The following is a 24,938-nucleotide window of genomic DNA, read 5'->3' on the forward strand; positions in this document are numbered from 1 at the left end:
GTGAAAATGATCAAGCTTTTTTTTTTTTTAAAACTGTTACAAAAATGTATTTTTTAGTGATTTAAAACTGATGCCAACAAAGGTAAGAAGTGTTGGCCAAAGTTACCTGTCCAAATGTTCTTCTAAATTTGTGTTCAAATGTGCAATTCCACAGAACACTGTGTATTGCTTCTAAACCAGAGTGATTGAAAAGTGATGTTTTTCAACTTTAATTACATTTAACAATCATAAACTCTTTTTATATATCTATTGAAGTACATGTCGGGCCTGTAGAATGTCAAGATATGAAACTTTTTAAAGAAAACCAGTCTTGGGACTTGGTTTATGTTTTTTTTTTTTTTCTGTAGATCAAAGATGCAAAACATGAGATTCAATATTTTGGATATAAAAACAGCAATGTGTTTACTTTCAAAATGTAACGTAGAGCAACATGGCATAGCTTTGCAGTATGAAATAAAACTCTTTGTTGGATATTATGTGTGTATATAATTCAATAAGCAGTACCCTAACTAAATCCAATAATCTGACTCGACCTGTAGACTGAAGCACGGAGCAGAAATTGGCTCTGAACGTGTTACCCAGGTCTTTCCTGTACATGTATTGTACATTAACAGCCTACTAACTCAATTCAGTTGGCCTAAACGGCGGTGAATCGAAATAGAGCTGTTATAATATTGTGGGACCCACGCTGGCTTTTTAACAAAATATACTATAGAGACTTGGATGCACTATAAATTAATCTAAACAGGCTGTATACTGATCAGCTATTGATAAGATCAACTGAAAATGTCAAACACATACAACAAACACACTTTACGAAGAAGATGCATGTATCAAACACACAGTTTTAAGGCTTTCCTGTGGCCAGGTTTTTCATTTCGTTCCGGTCTGTTGAACGTGTGATACGGGGGGGGGGGTCGTGTGCATCCTTGTTAAAGTGTCACGGCTTGATGAGGGAACTGTGGGGTTGGGGAGGAGACAATAGTTAGTATATGAACTGTTGTTGGATGTGGCATGCAGAAGATCTTTTATCATTGGAAAACACTCAGTATCAAATCAGGAATACTACTGCAATGTACATTATGCCCATTGTTAGTTACATACTTTAAAGAACTACTGAATACCTTCTGTAATTGCATAATAGTATTTTTTAAAGATTTGCAATGGAAAATCATTACTCATTACAGAAATTCCACAACGCTCAGGCTTGCTCAGAGAGTATGACTTTATTAAACTTTCTGAATAGCCATGAGTGCAGACCCAGTGATAAGTGATGATAAAGAACACGTGAAGGATGACGTCATTTCCATGTACAGTTGCTGTGATGTATACAAGGACTTGTCTGTTACAAAAGAAGCGTTTCATGGAATTAGTTTACAGCCTACCTCCCAGAACGCTTGATCGTCAAAGCATTTCCGATCAAGATGTGGCTTCCAAATGTTCAATTTTAAAAGAAATCCTATCAAAAAAAAAAAAGAAGAATCCCTTGGCATCAGTTGTTTTCTGGTCTTACATAGTGTAGCGCTTGCTAACGCCAATCTGTAGAAACGTTTGCTATGAAGTTGATAGCAGTCCCATCATCCCACCACTGTTTATACGTATCGCATATCATGTGCATGTTTGGCAGCTGCCTGATTTATATAGGATCTGATTAAGATCATACATATACATTTTGTCAATAGAAATGTTTCAAGAAAACTTTTTTTCCTCCATTGGATTAAAATGATTCCTTTTCACTTACCTGTTAATAGTCCCAGTACAAGACTCAGTGCCAAGGTGACATAAAGAGCAAACAAATAAAAAGCTGCCTCATTCCAAGCTCTACAAATATATAAAAAAAGAAACAATATTGAAAAATAAATGACGTTACTTCAACCCTCATATACTGCATTTTAGTGTACTATTGTGTAAGTTTACTGCTTGGGTGCTGTGTTTGTCAGATGTTTGTGTTTTGTTGCACATACACTTGGAGGTTGGACGCTGTGGCCAGCTCTATGACGATTCGAATCAGCACTCCTAGGATCCCAGGTAAGCCATGCACGTAGTGAACACCACACACATCCTGCATAGCAAACGCTACTTCAGAGATTGGCTGTAAAAAAAACAAAACCGATTACCGGTTATGGATTTAAGGATCGTTTCAAGTAAAAACGGAGGGGGCAACAGCAAAAGAAAACCTGCAATGTTGTCATTGTTCTTTCATTTGAATGTGGTCATTGATCGAGGTCCATGCTGGGTTACAGAAAGCTACCAGTTTGCTTGCCTTATACTGTTCTACTTTTTAGGTCATAAATCATCTGCTTTGTAGCTAGTGACGCTGCTGAGGTGGAAGTGTAACAGACTGCTTGAAAGTCAGGCTTGCAAACTGAGAACTTTCTTTCAACCTAGTATGGTACCAGATACCATTTTTCAAACCTGCACATGTGAGACGTGTAAATAGCAAACGGAAGAGCGTGAGAGGTATGGAATCATTTCTTCAGCCAGAACCCCTCTGACAGTCGGATTGAAAGCAGGTACCTTCATAAACCAGCATCCCAGGATGGAGATGAGTCCTGCAGTCAAGCCGATAGTCAATGCAATCCATGGAGAGGGGATCACTGTGGCTGCTGCTCCAACAGCAACACCCCCAGCCAGAGAGGCGTTGTGGATATAGACCTGCAAGCACAAACATTGACCGCAATAATGGGTCAGGAACAGTGGCAATGGGAAGCTGATTACTGTTACACAATGGAGGCAATTCATGGGGAATCTATTAGGACCCCTTCCCAGTGCATGACAAGCAACCCCTCAACATTGCAGACCCAGGTGATGATAATTTAAATCTTCATTGCAAGTACTTGCTAAGTCCTGTTGTTGTTTTCTGGGAGTGAAGTGGTTCGTTTGTACTCGCACTGATTACATTGTTAGAAATATCTCCATCTGAAATGATGTTACAGTCCCACTCTTGCAGACATCACAAAGTATGAATCACAAGCACATGTTGATAGAGGATTTATCGCTGCCCTTACCATGTTCATTTTTCCTTTTTTGCTGGTCAGCACTGAAAAGGCGAATGCAGTGACTGCACTCGCGGCCAGCGAAAAGTAAGTGCTGTACACGGCATTCATCTTCTCAGCTTTCCCTTCGATCAGCACGGAGTTGAAACTCGGCCAAAACATCCATAAGAAGATTGTACCTGGGGCACAAAAAGGTTAGGATTAGAATTTCACTGAGACATACCTTTTAGATTTTACGTACAATGCTAAATTGACACCAAATTTTCTATAAAGTTGCCAACAAAGCGTTTTGACCGATCTCCACATTGCCAAGTATAGAATGTTGTTGAGCCATTCATTTTTTGTGCTCAGCTGTGTATGAAAGAAATAAGGGTGTATGAGAATGCTTGTAGAAAAGAACCACCTACCTAGCATTGAGAATTTCCCCATATCAGCTGAAGACTTTTCTTTCTCATGCCTCTGCCTCAGTCCAGGCTGATATAAGGCCCAGGATACCATTAGGCCGAAGTAAGCCCCAAAGACGTGGAGATGCATAATGCTGGAAACACAGTCCATCTGTAATTCAGAAAACAGCCCTTCTAATTGAATTCTAGACAATTCTCTTTCAAAAACATTACAGAGGGTTGTTGCTTTAAAAGTTAAATTTTTTTAGCCCAAACTACACGGTGAAAAGCTGCTCCCAGATTCTGTGTTGAAGGTTTTACCGTACGCCGCTCACCTTAGTGAACCTGGTGAGAAGCCAGTGGTTGAAAATGAAGCTGGTAACTTCCAGGAGAGTCATGAGAAGGAGCTGGACCGGGTTGGTCTTTCCCAGCACTGCTCCCATTGAGATAAGTGCTGAGGCTGCACAGAGATTCGCAGTCACCAAGCTGATTGGAAAGAGGAGTTAAAGAACAGAAGATCATTTACGAACGAGAGGATCCGATCAGTGTTTGTTCGGTTCCTATTAGCTGGTTAATCTCAAAAGTGTGTCTTTTAAGATTCAGAGCTTCAACATCATGGCAAGGTCTCTAATTCAATTCTCCTCCACTATTTTTGTAAGTGCCCTCTATCCAAAGTTTGCCTCTTAAAGACAAAGAATTTCTAAACATCAAAATGGGGTATATTTTTAAAAGTAAACGTTCTCATGAATGTATTAAATACTGTAGCAAATGTTTTGAAAATTGATTGTATGTCCTGTATTGTGCATGCAAATGAGAGGCTTGTGTTATTTCCTATTGATTTACCTCATCATGTTTATCCTGATTTTGCCATCGCTGAATTCAAACAAGAAGCCATTCACTAGCGTGGCCCACTGCACTCCCAGGGCAGCCACAAGCAGGTTAAACCCGATGCTGCTGAAGCCGTATCTCCTCAGGAAACTCATGAGGAAGCCAAATCCCAGGAACACCATCACGTGGACATCTTGGAAGTCTGTCATTGGAGAGACAGCGATATCACCCTTCCGGTTCTACATTTTCCATCAGCGAAAGCAACGAACAAAACATACTGACCAGGTACAGTTTCCATAGATCTGCATGCCCTGCAACAAAAATAGGTGAGGAGTCTGCACATGTGACACAGTTACATGCTTTTCTACACTTTAGAAACTTCTAAAAAGTTCTTGCAGACCTTTGTATCATACTTATAGCTTTAATTGTGCAGTTAAAGCTATCATGAGGATATAAATGTAAGTATATATATATATATATATATATATATATATATATATATATATATATATATATATATATATATATATATATATAATTTTTATTTGAATGTGTATTCAGTGATACTATTTAATTTTCAACTCATGAGAGCCTGCTGTCTATGAAGTTTCAGTCTTATCAGGTTAGCACTGAACAGACAGCCATAACAAGAAGCAGGGAATCCTCTTATCACTACACTGAAGCAGCCCTGCGCTCTACTGATTCCAACAACCCTACCTCACCCTTTGAGACATCACATGCGCAAACCCCCATCAGAAATCGAGAGAAGAGGTCCAATTCCAGGGACCAACCTTTGGGTAAAGCTCACACTGGCTTTTATCTAACAGAATCCCTGTACAAAATACCAATGCACCAACGACCATAAATATTCACAGTCCAATCCTTTTATCAGTTAGACTGTCAGGGAGGAGAGTTGATATCAGCCACTACAAAAGGCCATGCATAATGAAACAGTATGTTGGGAGTGAGACATTATAATATCTAATAGGAATGGTAAACTAATAACACGCACACCTTGTTTTCCACCAGGTGGCGCCAAACGCTTAGTAACAATCCCATATGATAAGTTAGACGTTCAGTCAATAAATTGAATTTCAACACAGAGGTGGCCCCTGTCTCTATACAAATATTGCACAGTGGTCAACTCTGGTTCTCCAGTACCCTCAACTGCCCTGGTTTTTAATTCTAACCAGGAGCTGCATTATTTAAAAAATGTGTTGTCTCTTAGTGCACAGAAGACAGCTCTTACAGACAGCCTCTGGTAAAGTCTATGTTCATAACCAGACTACCTATACTTGAGGACCATGGTTGAAAACTATTGTGATGTTACTGGTGGTGATAATATGAAAATATTGTCATCATCATTATATCTGCCAGTGTGCTGTCATGACCAACTGCTTTACTATTGAGGACTGTTTGGTAAGGAATGCGAAAGCATGGCAATTTATGGTAGAAACGTGGCAAACTTTATAATAACCACTTATCCCTTGTGCACAACCTTATTAACTTTACCCGAATATAACATTTGTTAAAAAATGTCTTTCATTTTGAAAATTGGGCTTCACAGAACAGCCTTGAAATAAACTTCAGCAAATAAGACTCTATACATAAACCAGATACTTCTGTCCAAAAAATCCCCCCCAGAAAAACACAAACTAACAGTACTGAAACAGGAAATTACCTGCATAGATGGCTGTAACAGTTTTTCGTTTTTTCGATTGGGCTTCATCCTGGATATAAGAATCATCATACTGAACAAAAAAAATGAAAAGAAGTAGAAACGCTATTTCCAAACATATCGCCAGGACAGGCAGCCGTCGCCGAAGACTCGGGGCATATTTAGGAGCCATTACGATGCCATGCAGGGCATTTCTATTGCTGTTTCTGTGTCACCGCAAGGGAATAGGATAGACAGGATCCAGTCCAGAAAATAGGGGTGTGACATTAGATTATACATGAGGACTCCTTATCTGACAGTGACAAGGACTGCTCCTAACGACTGTCTGACGTTCTTATAGCCTGCCTGAAAATGAAGATAAATAGAAAGCTATGGTCTTTAAAGAGATGCCAGTGCTCTATAGGATATATAATTAATGCCTGAGCTGTTTAATATCCTACTGTGTGTTCACTGTTGTTGTGTCTGCATACTTTATCACTAACTATTCTAGCGGGAGTTGCTTATTTTGTTTAGTGAGGTGAGGAAGTTTATTAGCTTTGCAGTGCACTGAAGACCACAGGTGAAGCATTGTGCCCTGTACAGCAATTGTTCCTGGAATAATTAGAAAGTGTGGAAAAATAATGATCCGAAACAACTCTAGAGAATTATTCAGGATACACATTATAAGATATATGAAACTGAAATATTAGGGAAGTGTTAGATCACATATGATCCTCTGTTGTGGAGACAGAGAATATCTACAGAGATACCATGATTTTAAATGAGATACCATGAAACTAAGACGTGTGCTGCATATCAACAACATAGAATAAGTTACCAAGAACTCCCACCTTACCTAGCTCATCTCCTCTCCGACATCAACCCTACCCCAGCCCTAAAACCTAACCCTAACCCTAACACAGCCCCAGCCCTAAAACCTAACCCTAACCCTAACCCAAACCCTAACCCAACCCCAGCCCTAAAACCCCTAACCCAACCCCAGCCCTTAACCCTAACCCTAACCCTAACCCTAACCCTAACCCTAACCCAACCCCAACCCTAACCCTAACCCTAACCCTAACCCAACCCTAACCCTAACCCTAACCCAACCCCAACCCTAACCCCCTAACCCTAACCCTAACCCTAACCCAACCCCAACCCTAACCCTAACCCTAACCCAACCCCAGCCCTAAAACCTAACCCTAACCCTAACCCAACCCCAGCCCTAAAACCCTAACCCTAACCCTAAACCCTAACCCCCTAACCCTAACCCTAACCCAACCCCAGCCCTAAAACATAACCCTAACCCTAACCATTAAGAATCATCTGATGCCCTGGCTGAAGACAAACAGCGTTTGATTCTCACTCTAACATAGCACTCTGCCCATTTTAACCCAGGCGTCTGATTGGTCCCCTGAAAGGCAGTTTTGACAGTGTCTGTACTGATGACGCTCAACGTTGCATGCTCCTGTCATTCAATTACGCCGGCGTCATTACGAGGCGCCTCGAAACGCAATAAGCGTACACAACAAAACTGGCCAGCTCCGCCTCCTTGAGAATATGATAGGCCAGCCTGCAAAACCTGTTTGTCGTCAAGGCACCCGATTGGTCGAAGCAACGCAATGTTGATGAGACCGTTGTTTCCCCGCCTCCTTTTCCTCTGAAGGACTTTTCATAAGTGACTGCCGATTTCGCGATCTTACTGGCTGAGCCTCACGTCAGTCGAACTGATAGGCTCTAGTGTTGATGCTGATTGGGCGCAGCTGCTGTCGGTCAGCACGCATTGGGGTTTACGTCACGGCGTATCGAGGTTGCGCTAAAAGAAAAGAGGAGGGTCTACGGGGGAGTCGTTTTATTTATTTCTTTGTTTCCAGTAAAATAATAATAGTGATACATTTTTATTATTATTATTATTATTATTTTTTTAATTGCCAGTCAAAAAAAAGTGGAAAGTGTTACTGGGGGGTATAGAGGCCCGAAGCGAAGGGGAGGAGGATGAAGCGGCGCAATGCGGACTGCAGCAAACTCCGGCGGCCGTTAAAACGGAACCGAATCACCGAGGGCATCTACGGCAGGTACGAGGCGAGCCTGTGGGTGCTTTCACTGTTTCTGTGTCGAAACCCCGGAGAGCCGGCGCTGGGGGACGGGGTTGCCAGCAGTGTCTCGCACGCCTCGCTTGCTCTTCCTTCAGCTGTCGCGACAGAACAAGGCAGCTGCGCCGCCGCTCTGTGTGTTTGAAGCGGCTGGAAAGGGTTAGGCCGCGAGCAGCAGCCTGGGCTTCTCCTGTGGAATGAGCCTCGCAAAAGCAGCTGGGTGATTTTTTTTTTGTTTTCCCTTCACCTTGTGTACCACCCCTTTCCAGACTCCACGTTTACACTGCCTAAATGCGTGCATTTACAGCCCAACGAGATTGTTGTGCTATTTATATAGCATTGTGCTGGTTTCCTTTTTTTTGTGTGTGTGTGGCTGACGGTATCTTTGACATTGTCTATAGCTACGGCGTGGATCATGAAGCGACTACTGCCGTACAAAAATATGTCTTCTGATTTTAAATTATTCTATTGTTATATGTATCGGTGTCATCTAAACAAACGTCCTTTCTTGTGTAGCAAGTCCACGAAAGATACACTGATTGTTAGATAAAACAGATTGTTTTCATTCCTTAATGTTATGTAGATTTATTTATTTATTTATTTATGTTCATGGGGAAAATGCGATTTGCATTTGATTTCACGCCTGATGTAGTTTATTTTCTTTGTATCTGTATTTGAATAACACTCTTGATTACCGTGACACCTGTGAGTCTGCTTGGATAAAGGCGTCTGTCAGATAAACTTATTATAAAGGTTACCCCCCGCAGAAAGACATCTAGTAATTCGTCTAACAAAGCTAAAACCGCACCTGTGCATAGCTGTATTTAAGTCTGTAAGTCTTTGCATTTTGATCTTGGCCATATATTTCCAAAGTTTAGGTTTGTTAAGTATCCTTGTGTTTAATAATAATCTTTATTTTTATATAGCACCTTTCACAGTGGACCACCATCACAAAGCGCTTTACAAGATACGAGACTAGGGCGTGTGAACTGTGCATCAGCTGCAGAGTCACTTACAACAACGACTTGCTCAGGGTCACACACTAGGATTTGAACCGGGAACTTCCTGGTTACAAGCCCCTTGCTTTAACCACTGGGCCACACAAATGCCAACAAAAGCTGCATTAGAAAATAAATTTTAGTAAGGCCAGACCCCAAGCATGACATTGTAGATCATAGGACGTACAGTACCTGGTTAAATGTGTCAAAATACCTTGCACATGTGTTCAAGGTTCTGTACATTTTAATGTTTCTTTGGTACTCATCAAATATGCTAGGTGATTTGACCATGAGATCAATAGGGTAGTATTATTACCAGGGTTTTCTGTTGGGATGTGTATGGGGTGCTCATTCCCATGGTCTAATGTTTCTGTCCTCCAACTTTGATTGCTTTTATCTAAAGATTGCAACCTCTGCCATATCCACTAACTGCTCAGGTCAAGTGACTTTTGAATCTTTCATTTAAATGCAAGTACAAATCCCTGCAATGTTTCCTTTTTTTTCTGAAGAGGTGTCAAACTAAAATGAAAGAAGTGTACAGAGCAGCTGTGACTATCCATGGCTGTCCATCTGTTTAACTTTCATTCCTAAAATGAAGTTTTAATTGCAGGTTAATTAGTGGTTTTTCAAGGTTTGCCAAAAGATCATTCTGTCTTTTTGTCAAATTTATGCCTTTTTCATGTAAATGGCAAAACTGCATTTGAATTCTGGGAAACACAAATTGACTGTTCATTGTTAAATTGAAATGTTTTATGTAGATGTAGTACGTATTCAATGTGCCATACTGCACATTTAATTTGATTGCAGATGTACACAGGTGTTGGCTTTGTTCATTCACTGACTTGGCTCCTAAAAGTTTTCTCTTGTATTTAAAAACTGTGCATCATTGGTTTTAGACTTTGACTTGCCAACAAAACAAAAAAAAAAAGGTTTGGGCTGATTTTAAGGCAGCAGTGCTGACAGGAATAAATTGATACTCGCAAGTGTTAGTCAGCACACCAAGGAATCTTGTCTTTTTTTTTTTTTTTTTCTTTTTTTTTGGCCAGGTTCATTAATTGCCTGACTATAAATCTTTCTGCTTTTGCAGCTGAACCCTAAAATCTGAATGTGAATTATTTTTAAGATTCAAAACCAATGAATGGGTATTGAACTTTGCCTGTTTTTTTTTTTTTTTTCTGATTTGTGAATGGTTCAGGGCTTCACACAACCAAATGACACAAATAAGTCGCATTATCATATGCCATTAGTTTGATTTAAAAACAAACAGATGGTAGCTTGTAGATTCTTGCATTACGGTTTGTCTTTAATGTTGATGCAGTGGTATGGCTCATTCCATGCAAGTCTTAACTTCAATATATAGCTAGTGTAATGCAGAACAAATCGACCTGCTTAATGCTGCTTTGTGGCTACATGGCCAAAATACATTGTTTACTTGTTGGGATTCTTGAGAATCAAGTACTTTGAGGCTGTTGCAAAAGCTTAGGCACACCTTTCCTGTAGTATGTGTACACTGCCATGGGAGAAAAGGTTAGGATGAGAACTGTTTGTATCGGCTGACGTGACGGACCAATATTTTCTGTTTTTAGAACCATTGTTCAGGGTCTTGGTAAAAGTTGCACAGTGTGAATTCATCCAGCCTCTCAATTATCCAGCTGTTGAGTCCTGATTCACAGATTCATGATTAACAGAAATGGTATACTTTGTAGCCTCTAAAAAGTTCAGTGGAAGGTTTTGCTTCCCGAAGTTGAACCTAGCAGCACCACATTAATTCAATTTGAAAAGACAGTTTAACGACTGCTCGCAGCCAGATATTGAACACTACTGACTTGAATTATTTTTATTTAATGTGACCTACAGCAGCAAAAAAAAAAGCCCTAACTTGGACAGCATGTCCCATTTAAGGCCATAAAATACTATACTTACTGTTTTTGTTTTGTTTTTTTGCATTCCGTGTAAGTGATTCTTTAGTTTTTTAAATGCTATGAAAATGCAAAATATTATTATTAAACTTCCTCCTAATACCATAAGTAGATGAACACATGTGCCAAAAGGTTATCAAGAATGGTGACATGATTTTATCTGAGGTGGGGTGCAGATACTTTGAAAAGGCCCCAAAGAACATTATGATAATGAAGCAAAGCATTTCTAAATAATTTCAGCTACTACTTGACCTTTTCACTGCATTCATTAACATTAATAATCGTCTTTGAAAGATTAAATATTTTGTTTTGTGCTGCTCGTGTCCTTTTCTCTTTTGTTACAAAAAGATTTGTAATCCCCAGTTAGTACAGTACTTTCAAAGAGGTGGGTAAGTGGTGGCCAAGACATAGTTTCTCAACAGTAAAATCAGAAGTGATGCATTTTTGTGAGATGTGTGTAATGGCAGTGCTGGTACGCGATGTTAAATGATTGGTTTATAATGACTCCCAGGCTTAATCGCCACATCATGTTCAGTCCAACAAAAAAACATTGCACGTAGGTACTTATTTTGAACGAAAACTCAACTCTGATTTTTAATCCTACAGAGGGTGATATAAATAAAACTTGCATGCACTTTTTCTAAGTGTGATCTAGGCCTATATTTTATGTTAACATGTGTAATGATTTTTATCCAGGATGGGCATTGCCGTAAAGTACCTAACTAGTGTCTGCAAACTAATAATACAAAAAAAACCTCCTTGTTGTCAGTGTTGTGTTGATTACATCATTTAGAAAACATCCTGCTTGCTGTAATCTGAACTAATTGCCTGATTTGCATTGGGGAAACAAGAATGAGGAGGTAAACAAGAGCATCCTAGCTGATGATTATAGTTACTGCTAAATCATTTCAGTAAAATTGTATTACGGTAATGTGCTGTTGAACTAGCAAATCGAAATGTAAGTCAGGATTACCATATTAAAATAGGCAAACTCAAAACTTACCCAAATAAGGAGAGAAATTAACATAGATAGCAGTGAAATGTAATGTGCTACTGTGTACTGAGGTTTATGTGTGTGTGTGTATGTATGTATGTATGTGTGTGTGTGTGTGTGTATATATATATATATATATATATATATATATATATATATATATATATATATATATATATATATATATATATATATATATATATATAGTGTGGTGTGTGTGTGTGTATGTATGTATTCCTCAAATGTAAATGAATGGATGATAGGTCATTAATTAAGTTTAAGAACAGAGGGTGTTTAGCTGGAAATATCCACTAATAGACATGTTGTTTAATTTTGATTATATGATTCTGTGACAGTGTCCAGCTTGTATCCTGCTGCAAGGAAGCAGGAACATTTTTGTTTTAGTTCTGTAACACACTTGGGGATTTTGTTTGAATAAAGTGACGAGTACCAGAGAGCCAAAATCATGAGAACATTATGAACTAATGGCAGATAAGTTTGTGCAAACCAGTTTAAATGTTTTTTTTTTTGTTTTTTTTGTTAAAGCCAGCTTTTATGCCACATTCCACCATACTCTAGGGTAGGGGTGAGTTCGAGCCCTTCATTTATTATCCAAGTACTCGAAAAATGTCACTTAAATGAAAAGAAGTTAAATACAAAACTATGCATGCATGTCACCTTCACATGAGAGCAATTCTGAAAAGGAAGGGCATGGTAATTGTACCTGGATTTTGGACTGAACAGGCTGTAATGCTGAAATGTTGGAAGCTTTTTTAAAAAAAATTATTTAGAATCTGCTAAAAAAGAAGAATGGTTCATTGTATTTAAACAGAAGGTCAGAGAACTTCCATTACGCATTTAGACTTTTGTTTTTGTGTGAATGTGAATGTGTTTTAAAAATATATTTGTTCTGTTGCCAGAATGTGTCATTTTTAAAGATGAATGTAGATTATTGGCTTCACTAGGCGGATTTCTCAACAGACATATTGGAAAGATTAAATTGTTGTGTATTTTGTCCGCATCCCAAGCAATGACTGAATTTATATCAGTCCAGTTTCTTTGTTTTACAGTACACCATTGTGAATAAGCAGGGTGGTGAGAAAGTAATTCTGGAAAAAAACTGTTTAGGCAAAATCCAATGCTCACATTTTCATGTGATAAGTGTTTACAGTACTGTCTGGATTAATGAAGCATAGTGGGATGCACCAAGCTTCTGTTTACACTGTACTTTCCTGATGATTTCTGTGGACCATAGTTTTGTTTTTAGACTACATTTGCATGACAGAAAGGCAAATTGGTTCATTTAATGAGTCATGGAAATATATAGACTGTTTGTTTTAATGCTTTTTTTGTGCTGATGTTTTAATTCATTGTTAATGGCAAATTTGAGATGTTTTTTTTTTGTAAGATAAAATGACAAATCTGATTGTGGTGTTTTATGACCATGCATTTTTTGTCAAGGTGATCCAATTGTACATGCTGATTTTATTTATAGCTTGAGCTACAAGCAGATGATCCCCATATTGCTTTTATCATGCCCATGTACAGTAGCTCAGACAAGGGGATCTGAGCGTTTGTTGTTTTTTGTAAATGTTATAATTTGACTCCTAGAAAGTAAAGATAGAGCTTAATCTGGCAGTGATGTGGAATATAGTAGTAAAGAGGTCACCCTGTACAAACAGGAACCAAAGCATAGCATGCTATCAGTGGGGAAAAAAAGAAATAAATGTCCCTGAATAAAATGTAACCTCTCTTTTCAAGATTCCTCTCAAACTGTTCAAGTTCTTTTTAACTATGCAACTGAACCGTAAGCATGTGTTACTACTTTAAAAATGTAAATGATTGTTGGCTTTTGGTGTGTTTTTTAAAAGATTAGACTGCAATAATCCTGTACAAGGTCTGGTGTTGTTTTTCTTTTGAACTATTTTCTGTTTTTAATTGCAGCACCTTCTTGTACCTTAAGTTCCTGGTTGTCTGGGCGCTGGTGTTGTTGGCGGATTTCGTCCTGGAGTTCAGATTCGAATATCTGTGGCCATTCTGGCTGTTTATCAGAAGTGTTTATGATTCCTTCAGGTACCAGGGTCTGGTATGTATTTCCCTTTTCAGGTTAAAACTAAAATATGTTTTTTCAAAAAAAAAAGAAACTTAGCTTTGTTAAAATTGTTATTTTATACGAATGCTGATTTTAATTTGTTTCCTCTTTCAGGCATTTTCAGTGTTTTTTGTTTGTGTAGCATTCACGTCAGATATAATATGCCTACTCTTCATACCTGTACAATGGCTGTTCTTTGCTGCCAGTACGTACGTTTGGGTACAGTATGTGTGGCACACAGGTAAGATTGCATCACATTTTCCTGTTTGGTTGACAAGTATACTGAAAAATGATATACTGTTGTGGTATTTAAACACACAGAAACTGTTTTGTTGCCCTTCTCTGGCAGTGCTGTTGGAGGATAAGGCTACATTTTATACAATGTTCATTCTAAACTAAATTAAAAAAGGGCACAATTTAATTAGCACTTGGAGACTTGTAATTGCTCACACCGCTTGCATATGGAAACCTGAGGCAAGCCTTTTTTCAGCTTGGTGAATAAGCTAAATGTGCTTCTAAATTAGCTTATGTGACTGATCAAGATATTTTACTTGTTTGCAATAGTAAATATTTACCTGGATACTTGTTTAACATGTTACAAATAAGTAAGCCTCACCACTGACAGCTTTCATTCCCCTCATTGAATGTGTAGGCTAACCAGGTAAAGTATTCCGAGATTAATGCTAATCAGGGTTTGTGGCACCAGCCAAAAGACCTACATTTTGAGTAATAGCCGAGTTTTACATTGATGAAGGCCATGATTTCATTATTTAGCTGTGAGAGCAGGGAGTAGAATTTGTGTATGAAGTATGCCATAAAAATAAAAAATCAATTTTGTTGTGTTTTATTTTTCACAGAAAGGGGAGTATGTTTACCCACAGTATCACTATGGATACTGTTTGTTTATATAGAAGCTGCAATCAGATTTAAAGATCTGAAAAATTTTCATGTGGATTTATGTCGTCCTTTTGCTGCACACTGGTAAGTGTGACCTTTTTCTTACGCCTTTAAAAGTAGTTACAACTAACCTTGTTGTAAACTTCCATTGGGTTTATATGTCTCATTACATTTTTAAAAACCTGTTGTACCATATATATATATATATATATATATATATATATATATATATATATATATATATATATATATATATATATATAGTGCCACGTTAGGATAAAGAAAGCTATGTCTGCATTTCTCGCTTTAAGCAAGCGGCTGATTGGTTAATGACAGGAATGCATGTGTTGAAGTGGGTGGGACTATATCACGCTCTAGGTGCAATTGGCAAGAAGGTATACTATAGTACAAAACCCAAATAAAATTATTAAAATGAAAAATACATAGTGGCATAACATGTATTTCTCTCAAAACTGCACACAAGACCTATAAAGCAAATGGAAGCACATAACTGGTAGATTTTTGCACTTCTTCATAATCATTTCCATTAAGAACAGCAGTACAATATTATATATTCCCTGGTTTTATGAAGAATAATGTACTTAGTTTCTTCTTTTTTTTTTCTGTCCATGAAGCATTGGGTATCCTGTTGTCACACTGGGCTTTGGTTTCAAAAGTTATGTCAGCTACAAGATGCGATTAAGAAAACAAAAGGAAGTGCAGAAAGAGAATGAGTTTTATATGCAGCTTCTTCAGCAGGCTTTGCCTCCAGAACAGCAGATGCTTCAGAGGCAGGAGAGGGAAGCAGAGGAAGGTGAGATTTGGATGTGAACGTTGGTATTAAAGTAGTGTTTTAAAAGGAAGTCTGTTAGCTTTAAAGACTTTTAATACTGCTTAATCTTGACATTGCTCTTTAAACTTTTACAATTACTCTGTGTGATGAAAAATTCACACAAGAAGTGTTCTATTGCTTCTTCTAACCTGAAACTTTAATATGCAAGTTAATCGTTCAGAACTATTATGAAACACAAGATGAATTAGGAGATTTTTTTTTTCTTTTCTACCTTTTTTATGAATCAAATAAATGAATATGATTATTCCTGGAAAACCATTTTTTTGTAAAATTGAAGTGTATAATTAGCTAATGCAAAGATGCAGTGAATTCAGCAGGCATCTCTTATAAGTCGGTTCACATTTCCTATATAACTGTAGCTGGTTGTCCATGAGAGTGCTGCTTATACATGAAAGTGTATTGTTCTTAAATGCTGTGGTAAACCACAATGGAAACACCTCTTTTTTGTTTGAATAAATGTATTTTGAACAGTATCTTAAATTACTTTAATATTTCAGCATATATAACGTATAAGCCAGTTCCTTACATTTGCTTCTGTTTAATAAGCTATATCTTTCTTTTTGTGTTCCAGCTGCAGCAGCCAAAGGGATCTCAGAAGTGGATTCCACGCTGATTTCACAGCAGAATGGGGCAATCCCAGCCAGTAAAAAACTGGTCACAACATTACCAGAACTTGAATACAGAGAAAAAGGGAAAGACAAGGACAAAGATGCCAAAAAACAGAACCTTGGAATAAATAACAATATTTTACAATCCGTAGACTCTAAAGTACAAGAAATTGAATACATGGAAAATCATATCAATAGTAAGAGATTGAATAACGATCTCGTGGGGAGTACAGAAAACCTGTTGAAAGAGGAGCTTTGTCTGGCCTCCTCGAAAAACTACAAGAACGGCAGCGGGACAGGCAACTCGTCTCCTCGCAGCCACAGTGCGTCCAATGGGAGTATTCCCTCGTCTTCGTCCAATAAGAACGAGAAGAAACAGAAGATCACCAGCAAGAGTCCGAGCACTCACAAGGATTTAATGGAAAACTGTATACCTAATAACCAGCTGAGCAAACCTGATACACTAGTTCGGTATGTTTCCTTCTTTTTTTAAATGTATTTATTGGTTTAGTTTGTATCTTGCACCCCATCCCTTTTGATCCCAAATCTCCTTAAATACTGGTATAATACACTTCCATTTTCAAGCACTATCTGTTCTTATCATTGAGAAATATGCATCATTGAAAAAGTATGTTGTAAAAGTATTTTGAACCGCTTAGTAAAGTATCACAGACTCTATTTTAACTGCTAGTATCTCATAAACCATTTTAGGGGCTGCCTTTAAATTTTGGTTTGGGGATCTCCTGCAATATTTAATGGTACTGTTCACTTTGACCTAGGATTGCTGCCATACTGGGCTCATATGACTTTGGTTTCTGGACCAATAGACCTAATGCTAGAGGTATTGGTTTAATTCTTGGTACCCAACTATGCTCTACCATACGTATCATGCAAGAAGAAATGGCACTTTTGTCTAATTAAATTTACAATCAAGCCACTGCAACAGTATCAGAGTCTCATATCTCAGAGACCATATAAGGATGTAACCATATTTGCAGGATTAGAAAAAGGTGTGCATGCTAATCATGTTGGTAACCTTGACATTTACCTAATTTGACCTAATGACTATTATTAACACTGAATTACAGTACTTGTATTCTATTACAGCTGGTGTCCAATAATAATAAACTGTTTCACTGCCATATTGTTCTAATTGCGTAGCATGGCAACGAGAGATCTTTTTTCACCTCTCTATTTTACATCATCTATATTATATATAATATTAATGCACAGTAAATAATATGAAACAAAATTAATAGGTGACCCTTATTCCCATTAAGGGGGTTATTGCTTGTGCTTTTCACATTCTTGAAAATAGAGAAATTAATTGAAATTTATTTTGGATTCTTAAACATGAATAACCCTTAAGAGTACAACATTAGGCAGCAGATGCTGTCTCCCGTCAGAGTCTAGAAAAGTTGTCAAGGCTCAATAAATCCTTGCTGAATTTCATTCTGCAACTGTTAGAAATGTATTTTTCAATGTGCAGTGTTTCAAGAAGATCTTACCCTAGCAATCATTTGGCTGGTGTTGGCAGTTGACAAGCTCAATATGGTATAATGTGAAAAGGTTTGAGAATGAACTTGCCTGCGTTCAGAGTGTAAGTGAAGATCATCTTGTGTATCTCTGCACCCATCTTATTTTGTTTCCAAATTTGCTAATTTAAATGATCTGACATCCAGCCTTGGCTAATTATTAAGGAAACCGATTTTAATTTTCTAGAGTTCTGTTCCTTCTGGTTAACGTTGCTTCTAGGATTCAATGTTGAAGACTTTTTTTTTTTTTTTTTTTTTTTTAATTCTTCCACGATTGGTGTAACTTTCATACTCATTTTAAGACCTGGTTCAAGTTGTTGTACATAAAGTGGTCCACATGGGTCAACTGAATTATCTGCCCATGGTGTTTGACTGTTCTGATTATACCACAAACCAGAGATAAGACCCCCACTGGAGAGCAGTGTAAGCCATTTCAGGTTTTACGGTGCACATAATTGGTCTCACCTGAGTTTACTAATTAGGCAAACCGTCTAAAGAGGAACAGCTCAGGTGAGGTTAATTAAGATCTTTTCAAAACCTTGTATATTTCAAACTGCAATACAATGACAGTCTTATTTCGATCACTGAAAACCAATTAATATGTTGCTGTGCTTAAAATAAACATCATAAGTACGTGTGCAGTACAGTGATACTGCATTTATTTTACACAGTCTAATACTATCTAATTTCATGAATTATGATTTCATTGATACTGTTGTCACAGTGATGTGGCATCAAGCTCCTTCAAGCCAGGAAACAAAATACAGTTAACAAGCTAGCATTTAAATGATACTGCATTTCAACTACACCGCGCACAACACATATATATGATACACGAAAGAACTAGTTTAGGAAAAGCTGTTCCACACCTTAACGTATGAATTTAAGGTATCCTAACTTGAGACCCTTTTTAAAGACATTTTTTGCAAATGTTGAACTGCAGATAAAACATCTGTTAGAGTAAAACTTCAGTTTACATTTTTAATTATAGCACTTTGCATAAGAAGTTTACAAAGGTGGTTTGCTGAATAGTAAATATTACATTGTGTAATTAAACTACCAGTGAAGCTATACAACATTTTAAAAGTATAAAACTAATGAGAGCAATACTTTAACTGCTCCTTCCTGCAGGGAAGTTGTTTTTTGGCCAGTAATATTCTCTTACAGTTGCTTTATTCCTCTTGGTAAGTTCATATGGATGGTAACCTATATTGGTCACAGAGCACTGGGGGACAGGGTAGGTGCAACAAAACTCATTTATCCTGAAATGGACACAAGTCTAGTTTGAAGTAAGACACTTCCTTCCTGATTAGACTGTGTTAGATACCAGTGACTGTAGTCATGAAAGTGAAGCATATTGAAATCCTCTGCTAATATGGGGTTGCGTGTGCACAAGAGGTTTCACCGATTTGGCTATCTTTGAAGGTGCAGCGACTACAGTATCGCTGTGTTGAAACGCTGTGTTGAAAGACAGATTGTTGTTGTTTTAAATGCTGCATATGAATATGACAAATTAACTGGTGAATACAGCATAGTTATTAGCAGAAAAAAATAGCTTTTACTGTGCAAAAAAGAAAAATGACTTTGGATCTTTTTTTGCTTTTCAGTAAATACTGTCTCACTGTTACTATTACATTTAGTTTTTATGTAACTGTTATAAGCATGAACATTGTGTTTTAAATAGTTCTTCTTTCACAAGGCTGGAGCAGGATATAAAGAAGCTGAAGGCAGACCTGCAGGCCAGCAGACAGGTTGAACAGGAGCTACGCAGCCAGATCAGCTCGTTGAGCACCACAGAGCGCAGTATCCGTTCCGAGTTGGGTCAGCTTCGTCAGGAGAACGAGCTGCTGCAGAACAAGTAAGAGCAGTCAGCCGCTGCCTTTCAATCAATGTTTTGAAATGCTATGTCTTCTAACTTTAATATTCTGGAATCAGACCCTGGCCATTCCTGCTCTGCTGTGTATTTCTATATGTATCTATTTTAGGCAAAACATATAAATATAAAATCTTGTTTTGGTTCTAATTAAAGGCAGTAAGGACTCTGGAAGCTAGTCCACCTACTGCTAGCTTGCTGTCCAGGGTGAAGTTCTTTGGGTTTATATGGTAAGTCTTAAGTTAGCACAGCTGATAGATGTTGTGTACTGTATTGAATTGTCCCAAGGTTGCACAATGCTGTACAGGCGAAACAGAAAGATAAACAGACTGTCAGCCAGTTGGAGAAGAGGCTGAAAATGGAGCAGGAAGCGCGGGCTATTGCAGAGAAGCAACTGGCAGAGGAAAAGAAACGAAAGAAACTTGAGGAGGCAACAGCGGCACGAGCAGTGGCACTTGCTGCTGCTACCAGGTATAGTCTATCAGTCAAAGTCAGGTATAGTCTAAAGATTTTACTACCAGGTATAGTCTATCAGTCAAAGCGTGTTACAAATATACAGGGATTTTACTACCAGGTATAGTCTATCAGTCAAAGCGTGTTACAAATATACAGGGATTTTACTACCAGGTATAGTCTATCAGTAAAAGCGTGTTAAAAATATACAGGGATTTTACTACCAGGTATAGTCTATCAGTCAAAGCGTGTTACAAATATACAGGGATTTTACTACCAGGTATAGTCTATCAGTCAAAGCTTGTTAAAAATATACAGGGATTTTACCAGATGTACAGGGATTGGCTGGCCCTTTCCCATCAACTAAAACATCATACAAAAATGACACTGATCTGAAAACGGAACTCTATCTCTTATACTTTAAAACAGTATAGCTCTTTGATTGTATTTACATTGTTCTTTGCTTGTACTGAGGGTTGAAAAGACTGCAGACTTAAATGCAATAGACTTGTTTCCACAAGATGACTAAGAACCATGTTTTAGTTCTCAGGAAGACAGTTGCTTGTGTGTGTGCTTTTGTTTTTTTTTATTTTATTTTATTTATCCTGTATATTTTTGGTTTCCACAGAGGGGAGTGCACAGAAACACTCAGGAATCGCATCAGGGAGCTGGAGACAGAGTGTAAAAAATTAACAATCGATATGAAAGTCAAAGAGGAGCAGATCCGAGATTTAGAAATGAAAGTGCAGGTGAGATCAGTGTTGCCCCTTTTTTTCTGGCTTGTGTGTGTTCTAATTTGTATTTTTGTAAATGTTGCCATTTATTAAACTGTTTGAGATGCCTACTTCATATTTTCATTGTTATGGAAACTCATTTGGCTAAATGCAGTGGTACCCTTCACATTGACCTCTGACTTAATATGCTGTCATTTACAGGGTTACCGGTGTTTGCTAAATATGTATGTCTTGACACAAAGATGGCCTTAGATAATCTCCCAGGGTACAGAGAAAAATATAAATATAAATATTGGAGCAACAGAACCATTTAGAGTGATAAAAAAAAGGGTTTAACTATTTAAATTGCATTTGTTAAATTGAATATGTACTTGTGCTCTGCAATAGATGAAAAATGATCCTCCTGTGTTTCATAATAAGAGTAAGACTGTTACTATGTCCTGCTAATCAACTTGTATACCTGTTCTGAATTGTGTCTGATTTAGGAACTACGGAAATACAAAGAAAATGAAAAAGATACAGAAGTGTTGATGTCGGCTCTTTCAGCCATGCAAGATAAAACGCAGCACTTAGAAAACAGCTTGAGCGCAGAAACCAGGATTAAACTGGACTTGTTCTCCGCACTAGGGGATGCCAAACGACAGCTTGAAATTGCACAAGGTAAGAGACACAGGAAATATGTGGGCGATTTTCTGTTAGGATAGGCACTAATACAGTAGACTGTAACTGTTCAGTTTTAACATCCTGGTGCACAGACCACCGTCTGTCTGTTTTGAAATAAACACAGTTTCCACTTTGAGATTACAAAGCAGCTTCTCTTTATGATAAGCAAATGTGTTGAAAATAGTTGTGTTCTTTGGCCACAAACCTCCAGAAGAAAAGTTTTGTTTTTCTGCCACCCCCCACCCCTCCCCCCTCCATTTACCGACACACCTACGTTTGTTTTCTGTGAGAGGTTTTAAATAGCTTCCCTAAAGCTAAAACAATATTGTGACTCGATTTTTTTATGAATTTATTTTGAAGGGCAAATAATCCAGAAAGACCAGGAGATCAAGGACCTGAAACAAAAGATTGCCGAGGTGATGGCAGTGATGCCCAGCATTACATACAGTACAGACACCAACAACCTGAACCCTGTCACCCCACACTACTCCTCCAAGTTCATGGATACTAGCCCCTCCGGACTGGATCCAAACGCCTCCGTTTACCAGCCCCTGAAGAAATGAATGCAGCCTTTCTCTTTGCCCTGTTGAAGAGTTTTGGTTTTTTGACTTTTTTTTTTTTTTTTTTTTTTTTTTTTCTGGTCAAGAAGACATTGTATTGTGTGACTGTATTTGTTGTAGTTAAAACACACAAAAAAAAAAAAAAAAAAAAAAAAAATGACAGCACATGTCGACTAGAACTGCCCAATGGTTTGTTTCTTGTAAATTTCTAGATAACCTCACAGAACTTGGCATATTTGTTTTGGTCAGTGCATTGCTGCTTAAAGTTGTTTTGTTTTGTTTTTTTTCTCCTCTCCTTGGTCACCCATTTTGCCTTTGTTTCTCTTTTAACTTGGTTTCCTCTTAAAGGAAAAAAAAAAAACATAGTTGCATCTTTCTACACTCTCTCTTCTGATCTGTTCTGGGTAAGTGTATAAATCTTTATCTGTGAACTTTAAAAAGAATAGTGTCTAAAGTGCAACATGGCACCCTTTCTGTTTATACTCTTTATAGTCTCTCTGTCAAGAGAACTATAATTTAAATACAAAGGATTCAAGATCAAGGGTAGAACTTGCATGACCGGACTTAGATTGGCCAGATAGAGGAATGGTAAACCCTGTGTCCAAGAAGCTTAATAGTATTCTCATTGTTTTAAACTAGAGCACTTCAGTTCATCTAAGATCTGTACAAGTTGAAGTCAATTTAAAGATCCAACAGTGGTATACATAATAAGCTGAGGCAGGCTCTTGAAATTCCATACCACAGTTTTTATAAAAAGGTTTCAGATCAAAAACGGATGAAGATTTGATGAGAAGCGAGATGTGTGAAGAATGTCATTCCTTTACGCAAAAATATACAGATCACCGCTTACTGGACTAATCGGATTGAGAGGTACCTTTCAAGTCGTAAAGTGGGAATAACTATGATATTGAAATGGAGGGTGCTGAATCTACTTGGGCTGTTTCTAGTTACTGAGTTGGTAATTGTCTTTTTGACAGTGCCTTGAAAATAGAAATGTTTCAAGAGAAAAGTGCTTGGTTCTCAGTCTCCTTTTCAAGTATACCACAGTCTACTGCAGTCTGGACACAAAACTATAGCATGACTGCTTCCTTTGTTTAAATTGTATTATTATTATTATTATTTGTCTGAAAGATGTTGCATCCTACAAGGCATGATGTGAAAAAGGGAAACAAACATTTAATTTAAGATGGGTTTTAGTGCAATTTCTAGGCTTTTGACCTGCCAAGTACAATTTGCATTTCTAGCATTTTTTTTTTCAGTGTGTTTTAAGGTTAGCTTCAACTTCTGTTTGTAAGCATCTTTTATTACAGCTGAATACTGGGTTCAGCTTTTGTGCCAAGAAAATACTTTATTTTCCTGAAATGTTTTCATACATGGGTGTAAAAGTTAAATGTATTACAAATACATTGGCAAGAGTCGCTGATAATAGTTAATTAAAGGTGTTACACTTGGAAAAATATACGTTACTTAAATTTCAAAGAGAAGCAATACTGAACCATAGACTCTGCCACGCATTTGCAGTAGACTAACGATTTGACAGTGTTTTGTTTTTTTGTTTAAATGGTATTGTATACATTGTGTATTTGTCACCATGGAAAAGTGTTGCGGAATTCAGTCGTTCTTGGGTTCTTGAAGCTTTGTGCAGAACTTGGAATATTGTCACTGACTTAATGCTGAGGGTAAATCCTTTTCTTTCTTTTTGTTCGGCTGCCATTTCAGCGTGTTTCTTTATATAACTGATCTTCGCTGCATTCTTTTTCTGTGGGGTTTACAAGGAATAAACATTTTCTTGCAGATGATAGAGCTGTAAGTGTTATCAATTCTTTCATGTCTTGGTTGGCTGTAACTTTATTGTGGCTTCCCCCACCAGCCAGTGTGTGTGTGTTCTGTAATTTCTTAAATATTCATAAGGGATGTATTTATTTTTCACCACAAGGGGGCATTTGTTGTTTAACACGGATAATATTTAATTTGTAGTTTACTGTCACTCCCCTACATTATATATATATATATATATATATATATATATATATATATATATATATATATATATATATACTCTTCGTATATATAAAGCAAAGAACTTGGCACAAGGAGTTTATGCACTAACTTTTCATTACTGGGGAGCTGTGTTCTGGCAAGTGACATGATTTGGGGGTCACGATCAGCCATAATGGTGCATTGCTGAAGTAGAAACTGTTGCTTGCCCTGCGTTGAAAGTTTCTGTGATTTTGGGCTATATGCTAGCACATCTGTTGCTTGTTACACCTCCGCGGGCTTGATCCATCGTGCCCGGCTTGCTACTGAAGATTTGCTTTCACTTGATGTTTTCTTTGCAAGTGTTACCGTTCCAGGAACAGCCGGGAAGCTATCTTGATGGACACATTGGTCAATGCTGCTACTGCACAGGCCAGGTGCATGGAAAACCACTATTCGACTACATCCTTGTATTTTCCCATGCTTGTTGCTGAAAAGCTGTACACTCTTTGCTTAAAGACATTTTCACATGTGGTACACAGAACACATCACCAGCATAACCAAGCCAAGAGGAATCTTGCACGACAAGCTGAATGCTCTTGCCGCATGCTTTCCTTGCCAGTGGAATGCTGGCACGACAGTGAAGGAGCCGCCTATAACAGGAAGGTGGTGTGTTTATCCAGTTCCAGTCTGTCATGCAGAAGGGAAGGAAAATATTGAAACCCCTTTCAGCACTCAAGTTGTTTATGTCCACCCTGCCCAGGAATTATCTGTTTCAATTACAGTACAGTGACCCCTTTTAAATCTGCTGGTGTTGCAAGCATT

At 37.8% G+C, this 24,938-nt stretch overlaps 2 protein-coding genes across 4 annotated transcripts; one reads left to right on the forward strand and one right to left on the reverse strand.

Moving 5' to 3' along the window:
• Positions 1-30: 30 nt before the first annotated feature.
• rhd (Rh blood group, D antigen) lies at positions 31-6,204 on the reverse strand. Its single transcript, XM_041240671.1, has 10 exons — positions 5,889-6,204; positions 4,223-4,409; positions 3,715-3,865; positions 3,404-3,551; positions 3,009-3,175; positions 2,518-2,655; positions 1,965-2,092; positions 1,742-1,821; positions 1,386-1,459; positions 31-959 (listed from the first exon to the last, which is right to left on the reverse strand). The coding sequence occupies exons 1-10, from the start codon at positions 6,055-6,057 to the stop codon at positions 933-935; spliced, it is 1,269 nt and encodes a 422-aa protein (XP_041096605.1). The 5' UTR covers positions 6,058-6,204; the 3' UTR covers positions 31-932.
• A 1,463-nt stretch (positions 6,205-7,667) lies between these two features.
• maco1b (macoilin 1b) lies at positions 7,668-23,935 on the forward strand. Of its 3 annotated transcripts, none has more exons than XM_041240675.1 (11): positions 7,668-7,939; positions 13,813-13,954; positions 14,075-14,201; positions 14,818-14,941; positions 15,493-15,671; positions 16,282-16,789; positions 19,538-19,711; positions 20,015-20,197; positions 20,808-20,928; positions 21,399-21,573; positions 21,937-23,935. In XM_041240675.1, the coding sequence occupies exons 1-11, from the start codon at positions 7,860-7,862 to the stop codon at positions 22,137-22,139; spliced, it is 2,016 nt and encodes a 671-aa protein (XP_041096609.1). In that variant the 5' UTR covers positions 7,668-7,859; the 3' UTR covers positions 22,140-23,935. The 3 variants fall into 3 exon arrangements, with proteins under 3 accessions (XP_041096609.1, XP_041096610.1, XP_041096611.1); XM_041240676.1 differs by having other exon boundaries at positions 19,553-19,711; XM_041240677.1 differs by lacking the exon at positions 7,668-7,939 and adding an exon at positions 7,982-8,177.
• The last annotated feature ends 1,003 nt before the right edge of the window (positions 23,936-24,938 follow it).

Source organism: Polyodon spathula, unplaced genomic scaffold (assembly GCF_017654505.1).
Source record: "Polyodon spathula isolate WHYD16114869_AA unplaced genomic scaffold, ASM1765450v1 scaffolds_657, whole genome shotgun sequence".
Taxonomy (NCBI): domain Eukaryota; kingdom Metazoa; phylum Chordata; class Actinopteri; order Acipenseriformes; family Polyodontidae; genus Polyodon; species Polyodon spathula.

Coding starts and splice junctions, on each gene's coding strand:
- rhd (XM_041240671.1), bottom strand. CDS start 6,057: ATGGCTCCTAAATATGCCCCGAGTCTTCGGCGACGGCTGCCTGTCCTG. Junction 3,552..3,714: donor TTCTCACCAGGTTCACTAAG/GTGAGCGGCGTA, acceptor TCTGAATTACAG/ATGGACTGTGTTTCCAGCAT. Junction 2,093..2,517: donor TGGGATGCTGGTTTATGAAG/GTACCTGCTTTC, acceptor TTTTTTTTACAG/CCAATCTCTGAAGTAGCGTT.
- maco1b (XM_041240675.1), top strand. CDS start 7,860: ATGAAGCGGCGCAATGCGGACTGCAGCAAACTCCGGCGGCCGTTAAAA. Junction 20,198..20,807: donor GCACTTGCTGCTGCTACCAG/GTATAGTCTATC, acceptor TGGTTTCCACAG/AGGGGAGTGCACAGAAACAC. Junction 20,929..21,398: donor ATTTAGAAATGAAAGTGCAG/GTGAGATCAGTG, acceptor TGTCTGATTTAG/GAACTACGGAAATACAAAGA.